Source organism: Mus musculus, chromosome 1, assembly GCF_000001635.26.
Source record: "Mus musculus strain C57BL/6J chromosome 1, GRCm38.p6 C57BL/6J".
Taxonomy (NCBI): Eukaryota; Metazoa; Chordata; class Mammalia; order Rodentia; family Muridae; genus Mus; species Mus musculus.
In genome coordinates, this window is record NC_000067.6 from 139,225,568 (window position 1) to 139,241,958 (window position 16,391).

Here is a 16,391-nt window from a genome sequence, read left to right on the forward strand (position 1 = left end):
TTACAAGGCAAAAAAAGTAGAAAAATAAAAACAGAACACCCATTGCCACATGTAGGAAGATATTTAACTGAGGAGACAAGTTAAACATAACTCAGGTGCAGGAATTAGCCAAGTTTGGGGGCAGCTATTACAATATACAACTAAAAGATAAGCAAGCACAACTGACAAAATTACTGCCCTTGTGCGATTGTTAAGTCTTTAAGCAAAGCTCTTTACTTGCATTATCAAGCTGTTAAGTGTTCTCACTTGCTACAATATCATGGCAAGGTTCATTTTAGAAAAAGCATGTATCCACATTAAAAAAAAAATCAAACTATCAAGAAAAGAAAGTAATATTACTTCTCAAGATCCATGGTTATTGTAAAGTGATAATTCTCTTATCATTGTGGCAGATGTGTTAGATGGTCCTTGATCTAGAGAAGTCTGTTGTTGAGTGTTGTTTGTGTGTGTGTGTGGGGGTACATATGCTTAGATGATCACATTATGGTCACTAAAAAGAAGCCCAAAGTAAAGTGACAAAGATGTAAAGAATACAAGAACTCTTGCTGGGGCAGGGTCCTGGAAAAGTTTTATTAGACCCCACAATTCAGAAAGGGTAGGAATTTGTCAGAGAAAGAAAGAGAAGGAAGAGAGAGTGTAAAGAGAGAACTGCTCAAACACCAGAAAGCGAGAGAGGGGGAATCTCTACGTAGCTATGAAATAGTTATGAGAGCGTGACAAAGGACTAAGGTCCAAGAGGCAACTAAGTAATAATTTATGAAGAGTTCCCACCAAACTTAGTTGTGGAAGCCAAATTCATGACCCTGATGCTGTGAGACTATCTAAACCAAAGTTATGAACGTAGGCTAAATTAGAGATATGAAACTCAAGTTCCCAGCAAAAGGTCCAGATTACGACCTGTGTATGACTTGCTGTGCAAGACTCACTCTGGGGCAGGGGTGAAGGGAACCCTCATGAGCTGTGCTCACCAATAACAATTACAAGCCCCTGGAAGACAAACTCTGTCACGTGTAAAACTGAACAGAAACAGAAACAAGTGGATGAACACTTGAAGAGCTTATAATGTTAGAACAGCCTGTAACAGCCTAATACACAGGTTCATAATCATTGTAAAGTAAAATAACCAGTAGTAGTAATACAGTGAAAAACATTAAAACACTGACAGAAGAAACAGTTGACTTGTAAGAAAGTAAAATGTACAGAAATTACAGAAGTAACTGAAATATAGGAAACCACCAGTGTTTTTTTTTTTTTTCAAACAAATGGATTTTCAGTGTAAAAAGACCTAATCAGTACAGATGGGGATGCTCTCACTGGTTGGGGATCCTGGTGGGGGAGCTGGCAGAAAGACTGGAGGAGCCTAAGGGGATTGCAACCCCATAGAAAGAACAATGTAGGCTGGCTGGACCACCTAGTGCTCCCAGGGACTAGACCACCAACAAAGGAGTACACAGGGAGTGACCCATGGCTACAGATACATATGTAGCAGAGGATGGTCTCTCTGACATGAATGGGAGGAGAGTCCCTTGGTCCAATGGAGGTTTTATAACTCAGTGTAGGGGGATGATAGAGCAGTAGGGTAGGAGAGGGTAGGTTAGTGGGGGAGCATCCTCATAGAGGCAAAGGGGAGGTGGGAGAGAGTGGATGGGGGGGTTGTGGAGAGGTAACCAGGAAGGGGGATATCATTTGAGATGTAAATGAATGGGATGATTAATAAAAATATTAAAAAAATATGCACACTGTAACTCAGTACTAGCAACCAGTAAGGGCATGGCAGATTAACTCTTGAGGCATACTCAGCGTACTACTCCTTGCATACATTCTTTGGTCCATTCCCTCTGTGTGGAGATGAGAGCTCTCAGGCTTCTAATCCATGGAATATAGTGAAGGTCAGAGAATGAGACCCTAAAGATAGCATCTGGGTAACAAGTATGTACTGCTTTTACTTTCAGTGGACAACTGTAGAGCAACAGACAAATGCTACACATGGCTTGAACAGGGGCATCCATGAAACCATAAACTTCAATATATATATATACACACACATATACACACACATATATATGTATATGTATGACTCTCGTTTATATGTTAATCTCTTATTAATTAAATATTATTTTTTATATCAACTCTGAAACAGTGACACATATAAATCATATTACAGTGTCTGCCACAGCTTTATAGTCATTCATTTCTTCAGTGGATCAGTCTTTCAAATAGCTTTCACCATATTGAACTGTCACTCTAGAATGACACTATGGTGGCGCAAACAGATATTAGGTCATACAACTTCAGACTTGGCTCAAGGACACCCTTCTCTGAACTTGGCACTACACTTGGTGATCCAAAAAAAATCTCCTTTCCTTTGTCCTTGTTACCATAATAGTCTCTTAGTTACATATTCATTAGTGGGGGCCTGTCTGTCCTTAATCCATTTCTATATAGAAGCTCAAGTGATCTTTGAGAGTATTAAGTGTGATCGTTACTTTTATGTTAAAGCATTTAAAGGCTCCCAGTGTTCTTAGGGAGGAAAGCCATAGTCTTTCCATGACTTCTACTCATTTTCCCTCTTACTTCTACAGGGTAGCTCACCATGTTCCCCCCTGTTTTCTAGCCATACCATGCAACCTTCACAGCTCTTCCTGCTTGGAATATTGTTGTCTTCCCCATCTCTCCTTTCCAGCCAGGTTTCTACTTACCTTCAAATCTCAGCAGACTCTTTGTGAAGCTTGTCTTCCTGACCCTCTACATCCAGTTTTAATTTTGGATTAAAAACTCCTTGCTTCCCAGGCTGCACAGTGCACACCTACTTCTATCACCACACTTTCTGAAGAATTGCCCAACTTGATTTATCTTCCTTCCTTACCTACTGTTCCTTTTGGCTTTATGTGGGTAAGCATCATGTTTAATTCATGGCTGTTGGCCCAAGAATGACTACGGAGTGGTATATTGTAAGTCCTCATTACATCGTTTGTTGAGTAAGTAATAAAGGTTATGCTGAACAGTATAAATGTATTGGAAAGGACATTAGTAGTTAAAACAGAAGTCTCTAAATTACTAAACTCAAACTTCCAGAAAGAGCTTTCATTTGGAAGTATTGAATTAAATAACTTCTACTTTAGTGATCTTCCAGAAAAACTTAGTAAAAAAAAAAAAAAAGTTGGGACGGGAGGAACTTTTATTGATATAGTATTGAAAAAGTGTAGTTGGAAAAAAAATGATGTACTTAAAATGGCTCCTCACAATTCTGACCCAGATTTTTGAACTAGCACTAGCTGAATTTACTTTTTTCTTTACAATCAAAACATGGTGTTTCTCCAAGTTTCTCCTACTTCTTTTTCCTTCAGGAGAGAGGGAGAGAGAGAGAGAGAGAGAGAGAGAGAGAGAGAGAGAGAGAGAGAGAGAGAGAGAGAGAGCTTAAATCCATTCCCATGTATATACTCACAAAGGAGGAAGTCCGGTGTGATACAGATGTTAAAGATGAAACATCAGCAAAGGGAAATGACTTTTTATTCAAGTAAATGTCATCTATTACAGAGATTTGATACATAGGAATGTGTGTGAATTATGAAAAACCGAGTGTGTGAATTTCTGTCCCTTAGGTGTCATGGTCTTTCCTCTTGACTAGCTCAAACGAAGTCCAGTGTTGTCAGAGATGATATAAGTCAACAGTAAAAATAAGTGAGGTTGTTGGAGTCTGTTCTCAAAGGTCAGCTAAAGAATCACGTGCCTAACAGAGAAAGTCCATGGAACCTGGCCCTCGGTGTCATGGTGCTTACTTGAAATGACATGTAATCAAGAGATGAGTACTCATACTGTTTTCTGGTGGTGGTGGTGGTGGTGGTGGTGCTGCTGCTGCTGGTGGTGGTGTGTCTCTGTCTGTGTGACTGAGCCTGCTTCTGTACTTACTGTACAACCCTCAGTCCAAGTAAGCAAAGACATGTGTCACCAGAGAATGACAAGCAGGACATAAAGAAGAAAAGATTTTATTTTTCTGCAAAAATGAGGAGAATCCTTAGTCACACAGACACACATGAACTATGGAGAAATAAGGAGAATAGAAAGAGGGCATTTAGCAAGATGCTATTAAATGATAATAAGACAGTTGGAAAGCAGAAAAACAATTGACAATTGCAGTGACAATAGAAGCACTAGAACTGTACAGAGAACAATACTGTGGATAAATACTCCTTAAATATATTCTGTTGGGAGTATGTCACATTCAGAATATTCTGCAAATACACAGTTGAAGATATGTGTAGAAGGGAGTGAACCTGAAACCTTACATATTGTCTCTGACTATAATCTACTTACTTCACATACTTAAGAATGCAAATATTTTGGGGAACATTTTCCCTACCTTTCTGGCTACAACAATCCCACTTTAGAAACAGTTATCTGAAACAGCAGTGTGGACACAAAATGCTTTGGATGTGAGGAAGATGATGAGAAGGAAGGGCAAATCTCAGCATCACTGCTAGTGTGAACGGGTTGCCACAGGGTGGAGGTTGCTATGTAAAATCTCTAAGTACTGAGGAGTAAGTCAAGGCAGGGTTTTACTCAGATAGTACATTGTCTTGTCCTTTGTCTGATCTGCATCTCTGGATTCACCTTGGTCATTGCCACAGCAAAAGCTCTGTCTTAAAACAATCATGACCCAGTGAGCACTGGTAACATGCAAAGGAAAAGTGACCCACATGTTTTCTAACCAGGGCAGCTTCTGAATACACAGACACATTCGCAGAAGGGTATCTTTCTGGCCACTGCTACTTCAATGATGTCATGAATTCATGCAAAGTATTTCCTCCTCAATGAACACTAATGACACCTCTGTTGGACTGATATACCCGCCCTGCACAGATACTTAGCATAAATAGTGAACCAGAGAAAACGGTGGAAAAGTCAAACCCCCTACAAAGGAGTAACTAATGTAAAGTGTTCAGTTGTAACAGAAAAGGGGAAGTGTAAGAGAAACGAATAGGGAAAGGGCTCTCTGCTATTTGCTGGTGGAAAAAAATGGCCCATGGAATCACAAATGATGCTAGTGAGGGATACTGTGAGCACTGTCCCTCACTCATCTTTTTCTCATGTTACTGGGGATTAAACTCATCTCTTCTTCGTGTAGAAAAGAACTGTCCATAGTTCATTTGAATAGCTTTGCAGAAAGACATACATGACTATAAAATATTCATAGATATTTTTAAATGTTCATGTCACATATAAACTTATGAGAAGAAGGACCACACCAAATTAGAATTACAGTGAAGGGGCAAATTGTCAATAGGAAAATAGGAACATGTAAAGGTAGAGTGGAGAGAAAACATTTTCCAAATGTAATGAAAACCATTCAACATGGAACGATTGAGGATGAAAGTGCCTTAGGGCTCAGTACACTGGGTAATGAGACCTTTCTGGCTGTATTAAAAATATTCTTAGGGGCTGGAAAGAGCACTGATTGCTCTTCCAAAGGGCCCGAGTACAGTTCTCAGGAACCACACGGTGGCTCCCAATCATCTTTAATGGAATCAGATGCCCTCTTCTGGCGTGTCTAAAAAGGTAGAATAGGAGAATATCTTCTATAGACCCAAACTACTAGAGGTACACTTAAATGCATGGTTACCTTCCAGATGAGCATTTCTCAACCTGTGGATCACAGCCCCTTTGGGGGGGGGGTCAATGACTTTTTCAGAGGTGTTGCTTAAGACCATCAGAAAACATAAATATTTCCATTGTGATTCACAGCAGTAGAAGGATTACAGTTATGAAGTGGCAATGAAAATAATGTTATGGCTGCGATCACTACAACAGGAAGAGCTGTACTAAAGGGTTGCAGCATTAGGAAGACTGAGAACCAGTGCTCTAGATGGAGTCTATTCCCTAATGTTCCCTTTGTCTTTCCTAGAAACCTACACTGAGACAAGATGTTTCTTGCAAGTCAATGTTTTACACTTGTGAATGCTCCCATGCACATTAATAATTTTCCTGTGCCCCCCACTCTACAACTGGCTCATCATTCATGCGCAGTACGAGGTAGGACAGGAGCTGAAAGAGGTTTTGCCATAGTAAGAGGGACACATAAAAGGAAAGGCCGCTTACGTCCAGCTCACAGCGCTCGCCAGCGAAGGCCACATCACAGATGCATAGGAACCTGTTGACCAAGTCCCTGCACAGTCCTCCATTGATGCAGGGATCGGAGGCACACTCGTTGATGTCCTCTTCACACCTTGAAAATGAATAGAAAAGCAGACACGCCGGGTCGGGTAAGTAAGTCGTCTGTTAGATGGAGCAATGGTTTGTCTTTCTTCCTACCATGGCACAGAGTTATCACCTAGTCTACTCAACAAAACACACTAAGTAATTTCATTGATGCCTTAAGACCCCTTTAATACATTTTGAGTTTTGTGGAAATTTGTGCACAAATTCTAGGAGATGTTGAATTAGTTTCCCTTGAAATTCAATTTTTTTTTAAAACACAAACAAAAATAAGTAAGAAACCAGTTTAACAAATCCACGATCTAGTAGTGACAAGAAACTCTAAATGTACTGGTGTTTTCCTATATGACTTTTCTGAAAAAAAAAAAAAAAAAAGCAAGCAACATCCACTCTAAAGTATTTGAGTACAGCTCGCCTCCTTTTCTACCAACATTTTTTTTCTTTTGATTTTTTAAAAAACTGATATATAAACCCAAAAATGGCAGACCTGTGTGGAGAATGTGTGTGTGTGTGTATGTGTGTATGTGTGTGTGTGTGTGTGATGTTAATACTTTATATACAATGGTGTAATATTCAAATGAGGTTGGATTAATCAAATGGCATATCCTTCTATCAGTGCTTTAAAATTGGTTCTAGGTTTTTAGAATATTATTATGTTTAGTGTCAACTTCTTGGTCAGGCCCTCTTAGTTCTAAGACCTCAGGGGCGGAGCAGTGGTGAAGGCATTTGTACTACTTTAGGAAACTTTCTGCAGAACTATTTATGATATAAACTGCTTTAAATCTCCACTTCCCCCCAAAGTAGAACTTCTCTGTGTGCAGAGCTTTCTCATCAGGCTCTAATGCAAGGGCTGAGGTAGAGGAGCTGTGAGATCCCTGGAGTGATGGGAAATGGACATTCATTCCAAGGAAAACAGCTCTTTATCCATGGGATACCGAGCACAGCTGAGACACTCTGTTTTCCTTTTATGGCCCAGGCTTCTGGGCTGAAAAGGAGGCTTCTCTGATTAGATCCCAGCCAAACTTGACAACTCTCAGGAGCTTGCCAAGCATTCTGTGTCCTGGGTGGCCAGCATTCACACCATCCATCACCTGAACTTGCTGGACTGACAACATGAAGCTGGAAGCTTAAGCAGGCGCAATAGCTTCTCAGTACCCTCCACTGTGTGGAAATCTTGCTGCTCTAGACCTTGGGAGACTGCCTAAACATTTCCCGCCCTTCCTCCTGCCTTCTTTCATTTCCTTACCAATCTCTATTTTGAGCAAAACAGTTGATACTCTATATGCATGGCAAACAACAGGGGAGCTCTTATTAGAAAATGATAGGACTGAATGTGGTGTCTCATTCCCCAGATCCCAGCAGGGAGACGAGACAGGGAGAAGAATGACAGCAAGTTTGAGGCCAGCCTGCTTGATGTAGCAAGTTCTAGACAAGCCAGAGCTACAAATGGGATCCTGTCCCCAAAGAAAATACAAGGTAAAAACAAATGAAAAAGATGATAATTAATATGTGGAAAGTCAAAGTAAAGCCATTAGGCTCTTCTGAATTAATGATGCTTAATGTGTTCGCAAAACTAGAATATATAAAACACACATTCACTGTTTAAAATATTTTTGCATCAGTGAAGTTTATTTGGAGAAAATCTTCCATGGGAAGGAAAGAAAATTAGTAATCCTACACCTATTTTACTCAATAATTTAAATGGCAAGTATGAATTTCAAAACTGATACATATATCAAAGGACATGAAAATATTTACTGCAAAGAAAGATAATTGAAGGTATTGATGAACACTATTCATTGTGCTAGCAATGGGAGATAATATTAAGTAAGGAGGTGTTGAGCATTGAAAGACAGTAGAGAGTTATCTGGATTTATTTGTATTATTTTGAAGATATGAAATCAGAGGCATGTCATGGTGTGATAAACTGGAACATGGACGTGACTCCTCTAATTCCTTCTGCACACATATGTATCTCAGCTGCCTGTACCTTATTCTAGGAGGTGGCAAAAACACATTTTATATTTTGTTTTAATTGTGCTGAGCAAACACTCATGAATTCATGGCAGCTTTCCCAGCAGAGCAACACCAGCTTTGATGGCAGCCCAACTTTCATTGTTGCATACATTTAACTCAGCATCAATCTGTCGTGTAACCTTCATTCACCTTCATTCACACACACACACACACACACACACACACACACGCACACACACTAAAAACAACAAAATCTCGCTTGCAGAGCTCTGAGATGTAGGTACGTGGGTAGATTAGTGCTAAACAAAAGGTTACATTTTATCTGTCTACCTAATGCCTGTGCACCTAGAGTCCTGGTGTTTGGGGATGGAGAGCTCTTGAGAGATCTAATCAAAGCAGGGAGGATGATCTCTCTTCCCCTGGACCACACCCCAGCCAATCAAATGCATACACAACTTTACCTGGATCTATAGCTGGTCACAGATGATCTGATTCCAGTGGCCAACTCTAACTAGGTGAACAGTTAAAGGGATTCTCTGTGAGAGAAATAATTCCCTGGGTACGGAGTACATATACTTTGGTTTGAAGTTAATGATATAAGGTAACATTTAGGTATGTTTTATTTTTACTTCAAAAGCAACCATATTGAAATCATATATTCGAGTTAGTGTGGGGAGGAGAGAACTCTATGAATCTAGAAGTACTTATAGGAAAGAATAAATAAGACATTATATATTTTAAAAATCGTATTTTCTTATTTGAAGTCTTGGCTGGTAAAATATTCTATACTTTGACCTACCCTGTCATTTTTCTTCTTTTTTATTGCTTGATTCTGTCTGGACCTATATTTCAACATAGATTTTTTTCCTGTGGGAACTGAGATGAAAAATTGGAGGAGAAAATGAACTCTGGGCAATCTGTCTGTTCTTAGCTCAGAACTTTTATCCATCAAGTTCCAGTGTAACTCACCACTCTCCAGTGAAACCTGGCCAGCACATACATTGCCAGTCCTCCTGGAACATGGAGCAGCTGCCTCCATTGTAGCAAGTGAAGTTTCTCTTCTCATTCCCACAGACTGTTGAGGGTAATCTGCTGTGTCTAGAGAGATAAAAGTAATGGCCACAGCTGTTTATCTTGTTCATTCCATTCAAGAAAAAAAAAATCTTCTTTGGAAAAGTTCATATATGTAGTCAATGTTAGGCTAATTAAGCTCTGAGGCTGAGGAACAACTAATGCTGGATTTTTCTGCATTGTACAAACACCATGTTCTTCAGCAAAAAGCCCCTGCTGGAGCCCACCGCAACCAACATGGTCATCCATCTTCTGTTCTCCACAGCTTTTGTACATGAGATAAGATCTATGCCATGGGGTGGCAGTAAATTTAAGGCTGGAAGGAGCTCACTGTAGCTAGGACTGCAGCTGCTTTTCCAATAAATCAACAGAGGCCATAGGAAAATTGCATCTCTATAAAGGGCAGGAAAACAAGGAGACCACTCTGGTCTTCAGGCCTTGGTGTGATTTCTCTGTTGGCTTTCAGAACTGAACTACAGTTGCCCTGCCAAGACTTGCCTGCTCCCTCTCTCATAATTCATAGCTTTGCACAGCGCAAGCCAAGGGCTGTCCAGGCGGTTTGTGTATAATACTCAATGTGACTACATGTGAGTTCAGCATGGGGCTCTTTGTACAGCCACAAAGCTGGACACACTGCAGAATCCTTATAAAAGGCAGAACAGATTGTTCAAAGCTAAGAAAACACTGCTAGTCAAAAATCCCTAGGCTTGAAAGGACTGATCTTAAAGCTGATTTTAAAATTGTTGCTCAGGAACTTCGGTCATCTCTCTCTCTCTCTCTCTCTCTCTCTCTGTGTGTGTGTGTGTGTGTGTGTGTGTGTGTGTGTGTGTGTGTGTGTGATCAGATACAGAATGAGTATTCTGGGAGTGGAAAGCAAATTCACATTTGTCCTGCCATGCCCATGGAGAAGCCCACCTGAATGAATGATGGTATAAACGTGTGTCTTTTCAAAAGAGCCTAATAACTCTACTTCAAAAAGAAAATGTCATAAGGACATTTCAAAAGTGTTAAGAATGTCAACTGAAAAGAGTCATTCTCTAAGAGTCATTCGCAATGCAAATCGCCAGCTTTATACACACCTTGGCTTAATAGCATCTGAAAAGTTCATTAGAAGGGACTTTTGAGAACTTTATTTTTTAAAACTTGACTTTGATGAATCAGACAGAAAAAGGTTTCAGAGAACTCATTATCTATAGTCACTGTATAAAACTTCTAATTTGTATCCCAAATTTTGGTTTTAACCAGTCAGGCTACTTGTGGACAAATGATTTTGTTAACTTGCAAGAAATAACATGTATTAAATAACCTGAACACTTAGCATTTCTCACTGTGTCTTGCATTGACGGTCTGAACAATATTAGATGCTGCGGAAGATGAACACAATTTCTCACAGGCATGGCTGCACATAATGTCTGCCAAGATGCTCTGCCTCTGAATAAAAGTGATGTTTACAGGCAGCCAATTTACTCCACTCCGGGTATTCTTGCCCATGTCCTGGAATATAGTATTCATTAATGATACCTCTCACCTCCCTAGAATGACTCAGTTAACTTAATAAGTGGAAGGCAAAAACAATGACAGTAACATGATTAAAAGATTCTTTTTTATCTCTGTTTTCATAGCATAAAAGTGAGGTGGTCACAAGAGCATTTTTAGAAAAAAAATGTGAAATTCTTTAAAATGGGTAAGTTGAACAGATATTCTTTCGGTGGCATGCTGAATATTACATAAAGGCCACTTGGCATTGGTGTATATACCCTAAATTTTCTTTATTATGCTGTGTTATAACTCTGCACACTATACAAAACACATGATGTAGGATATTCCACAATATCATTGCATCTATCCACGACTAAATCATGATAGGAGTGCTCAAAACCAGCCTTGTTTAGCACCTATGGACGGACATTTAAGGGGGAAAGCTTCCCAGACTGACAATGAAAATGCAGAGCATAGCCCCACAGACTGAGCTCCGAGTGGACTTTGTGCTCACCTGCAAAATCTCCCGGTAAAATTTCCAAAGCAGAGACAAGAGTAGCCATGAGCTTCAGGAACACAGGTGGCCCCATTTGCACACTGATGACTCTTGCAATTGTCTACATCCACCTCACAGTTCACACCGGTGTATCCAGGCTCACACCTGCAGTGGTAGGCTGCAACTCCATCAGAGCAGTTGCCATGGATACAGGGGCTAGAAAAGCACTCATCAATGTTGATTTCACAGTGTGTCCCTGACCATCCCGAGAGACAGGCACACCGATAAGAACTGTAGCTGTCTTCACAGTTTCCTCCATGCAAACAGGGGCTGGAGTGGCAGGCATTTGATGGCAAACAGCCAGTAAGTACCATATTTGTAGAAACTTTGAGAAATTGCTCTTCCTGAGGCTTACCAGGGAAACCATGTAGATTTTCAAAGTAAGAAAGATATATGCCTCCAATCTCTATTGTGCTCAGACAGCCCTGCAGGCCTTTCGGATTGTCAACAGATTGGTCACCCACATAGATGTCTGTATTGTCCTTCAAAAAGTTCAGGCTTCCAGTAGCAACTTCACTTATCACAAAGGGTGTCTGGTCGTTCACCTCCATTTGCCACCGGGAGGTCTGGGCCACTGGGTCTATCATGGAGAAAGTCACTTGGTGCCATGTGCCATCATTCACCAATTGGGAACCCATCAGGTGCAGCGTATAAAAGCTGTTGCCACTTCGCAATTGAAAGAATAATCTGGCATCTTGAATGCTAATATTAAGAAACTCTGGTTCTTTTTCTGCATGCAATATCATCACATTTGTATCATGTGTTCTGAAAGCAAATGTGATATTGGTGAGTTCTCTGGTAATGTTCCCATTGCTTCTGAAGAGTATTTCTCTGCTTAATCCGCTGAAAACAGCGTTTGCGATACCTAAAGTGGAGAGGGGAAACTGATTGTCAACTTCATTTACTGCATCCCTGACGTTTGCATAAGTTGTTTGACTCACTATGTACTGTGTTAGTTGCTATCAAGCTGTGTCTTATACAGATGCTATTGCTGTCCTTGTTTTACAAGAGAATAACTCAAAATTTGCAAAAGCTGAGTAACTTGGTCATTAAAAAAAATCACCAAACTAGAAGGTCACATCTGTCTATTGTAATACCAGAATTCAACTCACACCATTTTTTTTTTCATTTCAAATCTCCAGGAATGCCAATTATCGTTTTCCATTGGTTTGTATCAGGGAAGCCTTGATTATCCATTTTAAACATAAACTAAATACATAAAAATCACAAACTTAGACTTGGTAACATGCCAATTAGATAACAATTGCCCTGGCTTCTGATTGAGCTCCCCACCATGCAGTTAATAGAAACATTCACAAGTGATGGATTGATTTATGCCATAAAAAACTCCAACTACATGCCAAAGTACCAACTAGCCATCTATAACCCAGTACCTTCATACGGTCAGAAAAATAGAAAATAATAGCATTTTAAGTTTACCTGTTTCAGTGAATATAGATCTTGCGCGCGCCCTGACTCAGCCAGCAAGAACGATGCTGCAACAGGATCCTTCTGCACACGTTTATTGGGAGAGCATTGACTGCATAGACGAAAGACCCTGAGCCCAGAAATGGTGCTGCTTATATAGGCCTAGGAGTGACGTGTCCATACCTGATTGGTTATGCTACCAGTACCTCATTAATATTCGTCGGGCCAGGCAGTGACTCGGCAAAAAAAAAAACTCTTATGCACATGCGCACATTGGTTGTTTACCCATAATCATGGGCGGTGGCCAGTGGTAGCCAGCGCCATCTTGTAATGGCGTTTGCGGCTTCCCACATATAGACCTTTTGATAATCTCACTGCATTCCTCTATTAAAATTGCTATAATTTTGTAATCATAACACCTATCTCCTAAAATATCTAACTCCATATCTGCTTATGATCTATATGCAAACTTGAGAGAAGAGAGGAAATAGAAGTGCTACCCCCTACTTTCTACCAGACCTGTCAACCTAATTAATAGTGTCTGTGCTGGCCCTCTTTGCAACATTACAACTGACACACTGTCCTTATTCCTTTCGGAGGTCAGGTTGTTAAGTCTTGTGTTGGGTTCTGTTCATTTTCACTATTTTTGGACATTTTCTTATGTGCACCCATTTTTTTCTTTGTTCTACACCAACATTTCCCTTCCATTTTTGGTTTTTTTTCCCCCACTGCTGTACAAATATGCTATGATTGCTAAAAATTGTTTAAAAAAGGCCCACAAAATCCCTGAAGTATTACATTGACCGCTGTCCTGATGCCTTATTTCTGTTCCTGTTACCACAAAAACTTAATACTTTGTAAACTCACTTTAATTTTCTCATCTCTCATTTTCTCTGATGTGGTCCCTATCACTTCACTGAAACTGCTTCTGTCGAGGTCACAATGACCTCAATCCAGTGGTCAATTTTCTATTCTCATTTTTTTTCTTACCTTTCTGCAGCAATTGACCTGAGAACATGGTTCATCACCAGGCTCTGTTCCAGCCACCATCATTGGTTATACAGAAGATTGCTTCCTAGATTCCCTACTTCTGTGGATTCTGACAATGGCCTTAACAACCACTTCTTAGTTTAAGACATAAATTTTAAATGCCACCTTTCAAGTCTATGGGATCTAACCCTGTTAAACTGTCCAGCTCCAGGTCACAGAAATCTCTCCCTCATTCACATGCCACAGTCATAAAAACAAAGAGCTTATCCCAAACGGGCTTTTAATATTCGCTGAAAATATTCAACGTGGAATATTCTTTCTCCAGAGTTCCCTGTGCTCAGCACTTCCTCAAGGTCGCCCTCTGCTGAAATGTCATCTTCACCTGACTGGCCAAGTTAAAATAGGCCTTCCTTGGATTCTCCTGTTACTGATTTTTTTCTACCTCCTGTTGTCATCTGAAACTGGGCTTGTTTCTTAACTCTTTCTGCTCTACTGCACGAGCTGGATGGGACCAGACATCTGTTAAGTAGACTTGTTTGTTTCCTCTGTCTCTTTGCGGAGAATATTGCCTGGTCTATAGAAAGAGTTCATTGAACATTACTAAGTGGATAGTCTAGGAAATTACCTTTTACTTTGGAAAGTGCAATAATATTAATAACCACAACAGGAGAAATAAGTGAATAATGCAAGTGTTATACTTTAAATAGAGTGTTTGAGTAGATTTAAAGATCTCATTTAATTTCACTGTTATTTGACTGTTACCACGTTTGGGGAAGGGATTCTGGAGGGAAGGGGCATAAACAAATATCTTATTATATATTCTTAAACAAATGTTAGAATGACCAATCTAATTCACTCTTTATTGTCTGTAATGCTGTGTATATTTATCTAGAAAGATAGTGAAACCATGAGCTGTGATCTGGGTAAAGTGCTCAATGCACTTCTATGTATTGCCTTTCCTTAGGGAGCTTTGATTCAATAAATACGCTTATACCTAGAGAGAGCAAAATTTTAAGTCTTGTTTTAAATCTTGCTATGACAAGGAGCTCAAGTAAACCCAAGGTAAACTATGAGCTGTATCCTCAAGACTATGTTGCTTTAGTAGGCTCTGTCTTCCCAGAACACTTTCCTGTTGACATTGGAGGGCAGAGGACTTTGGAGCACATCTTTAGATATATACTTTATTGAATAATGAGAAGAGATTCTAATTTAATTCAGACATAGAGCATTTGCTATTTTGGATTGTGCATTGTTTGATCTAAGGGAGAGACAGCACATAACCCTGAATGTTTAGTTCAAAGTCATGACTATAATATTGAAACTGGAAAACAGTTAATAAGGAGGGGAACAGTTACACACATACAATAAGCCTGTACCTATTACACATCATGATACACATAACATCATACACAATGAAACATGTGAAATGGGTGTTGTTCTCTCTGTTTGACATGTGAGGGAGCTTTAGATTATGGTGGCCATGAACATGATCAATAAATCAAGAATCAATGGCAGTGAGCCAGATGTGTGCACATTTACTGCATATTCTCAGTATTGAGAAAGCAAAGGCAGGTATCATTTGTCTTGTCCTTCACAAACTAGCTTGAAATAAAGAATTAGTTTTATTATTGCAATGGCCCATTTTCTCACTCAGAAACTCAGGCTAATATGCATCCCAGTGGTCATTCTGGTCATGATCTTGGTCACATCAGGACTATTAAACTTTTCACGTAGTTTTCTCTAAGTTGGCTATGGCTGAATTCTTTGTTCACTGTTTCTTGTTGGGACAATTGAAATGTACCAACGAACCTGGATGGATGACAGCTTTGAATGCTACCTACATTCAAACCCTTGAGGGAGCAGCTGGCACTCTGCAGTGGGAGGACATGGGCTGAGTTGACACCACTGAACTTGCTCGCAGGCTCTCCCCGCTGTGTTTGTAGGGCAGGAGCAGGAGAAGTCATCCCACAGGGAGTGGCAGACACCTCCATTATGACAGGGGTTGGACTGAGAAAGAAAGAAAATCAAAGGATAAAAGCAAGGACAGTGAAATACGGCAATGTGAAAGGTGAGATCATCTGTTACTTTAAAATGCCAATTCTTCTACATCTTTGCATTTTAGACATTTTGTACATTGTTAATAGTATAGAATAGAGATGACTACTACCATTTCCAATTGCTTACTGAAAGAGCAGAGGAATGAGCAATAGACAGAGGTGTGGGGGAGATAAAAAGGAAAGGAAGAACAGAAGAAAAGAAGAAAGGAGAAAATAGAAAACTCATTTATGACATGAAAGGGATTATTGAACTAGAATGATATTCTCCATAATTTACAAGTTACCAGGCACTTTACACACATCTGCTATCATTGGCTGTGAAGATTGGTACTTCTAATTGCCTAAGATCCACAACAAGGTGAAACAGTGCAGACTGGTCCTTGATACTCTAAGTCCCAGTTCCCCCTGCCTCCCGATTATCAGGGACACAGTACTATTTCAGTTTTCAAGGTCACTCAGAGAGTAGTCAAAACACAAATATTTTTAAAGTATTTGCTCAGATCCTGCACTGCATTTATCCAAGGTCTATTATTACCATAGTTTTTCCTATTTATGTACCCCCTTTTTCTTCTTGACACTTCTGATGATAGATCATAGTCCTCGAGCTTGCTAATCCTATA

The 16,391-nt window shown here is 39.9% G+C and overlaps 1 protein-coding gene across 13 annotated transcripts in view; it reads right to left on the reverse strand.

The window, feature by feature from the left end:
• Crb1 (crumbs family member 1, photoreceptor morphogenesis associated) overlaps positions 1 to 16,391 on the reverse strand; it is a 202,668-nt gene that overhangs the window by 48,919 nt on the left and 137,358 nt on the right. For 11 of the 13 annotated variants that reach the window (XR_001783143.2, XR_001783142.2, XM_017319071.2 and 8 more), the window contains 4 exons: positions 15,556 to 15,721; positions 11,255 to 12,161; positions 9,160 to 9,288; positions 6,097 to 6,223 (listed from right to left, as the gene is read on the reverse strand). Coding sequence is in view for 10 of the 13 variants with exons in the window: in XM_017319071.2 (XP_017174560.1) it covers positions 6,097 to 6,223; positions 9,160 to 9,288; positions 11,255 to 12,161; positions 15,556 to 15,721 (1,329 nt within the window). In the remaining 3 variants the exon portion in view is untranslated. Of the gene's footprint in view, positions 1 to 6,096; positions 6,224 to 9,159; positions 9,289 to 10,567; positions 10,756 to 11,254; positions 12,162 to 15,523; positions 15,722 to 16,391 lie in introns of those variants that run through there. The other 2 variants (XR_001783144.2, XM_017319075.2) reach the window with 2 other exon arrangements.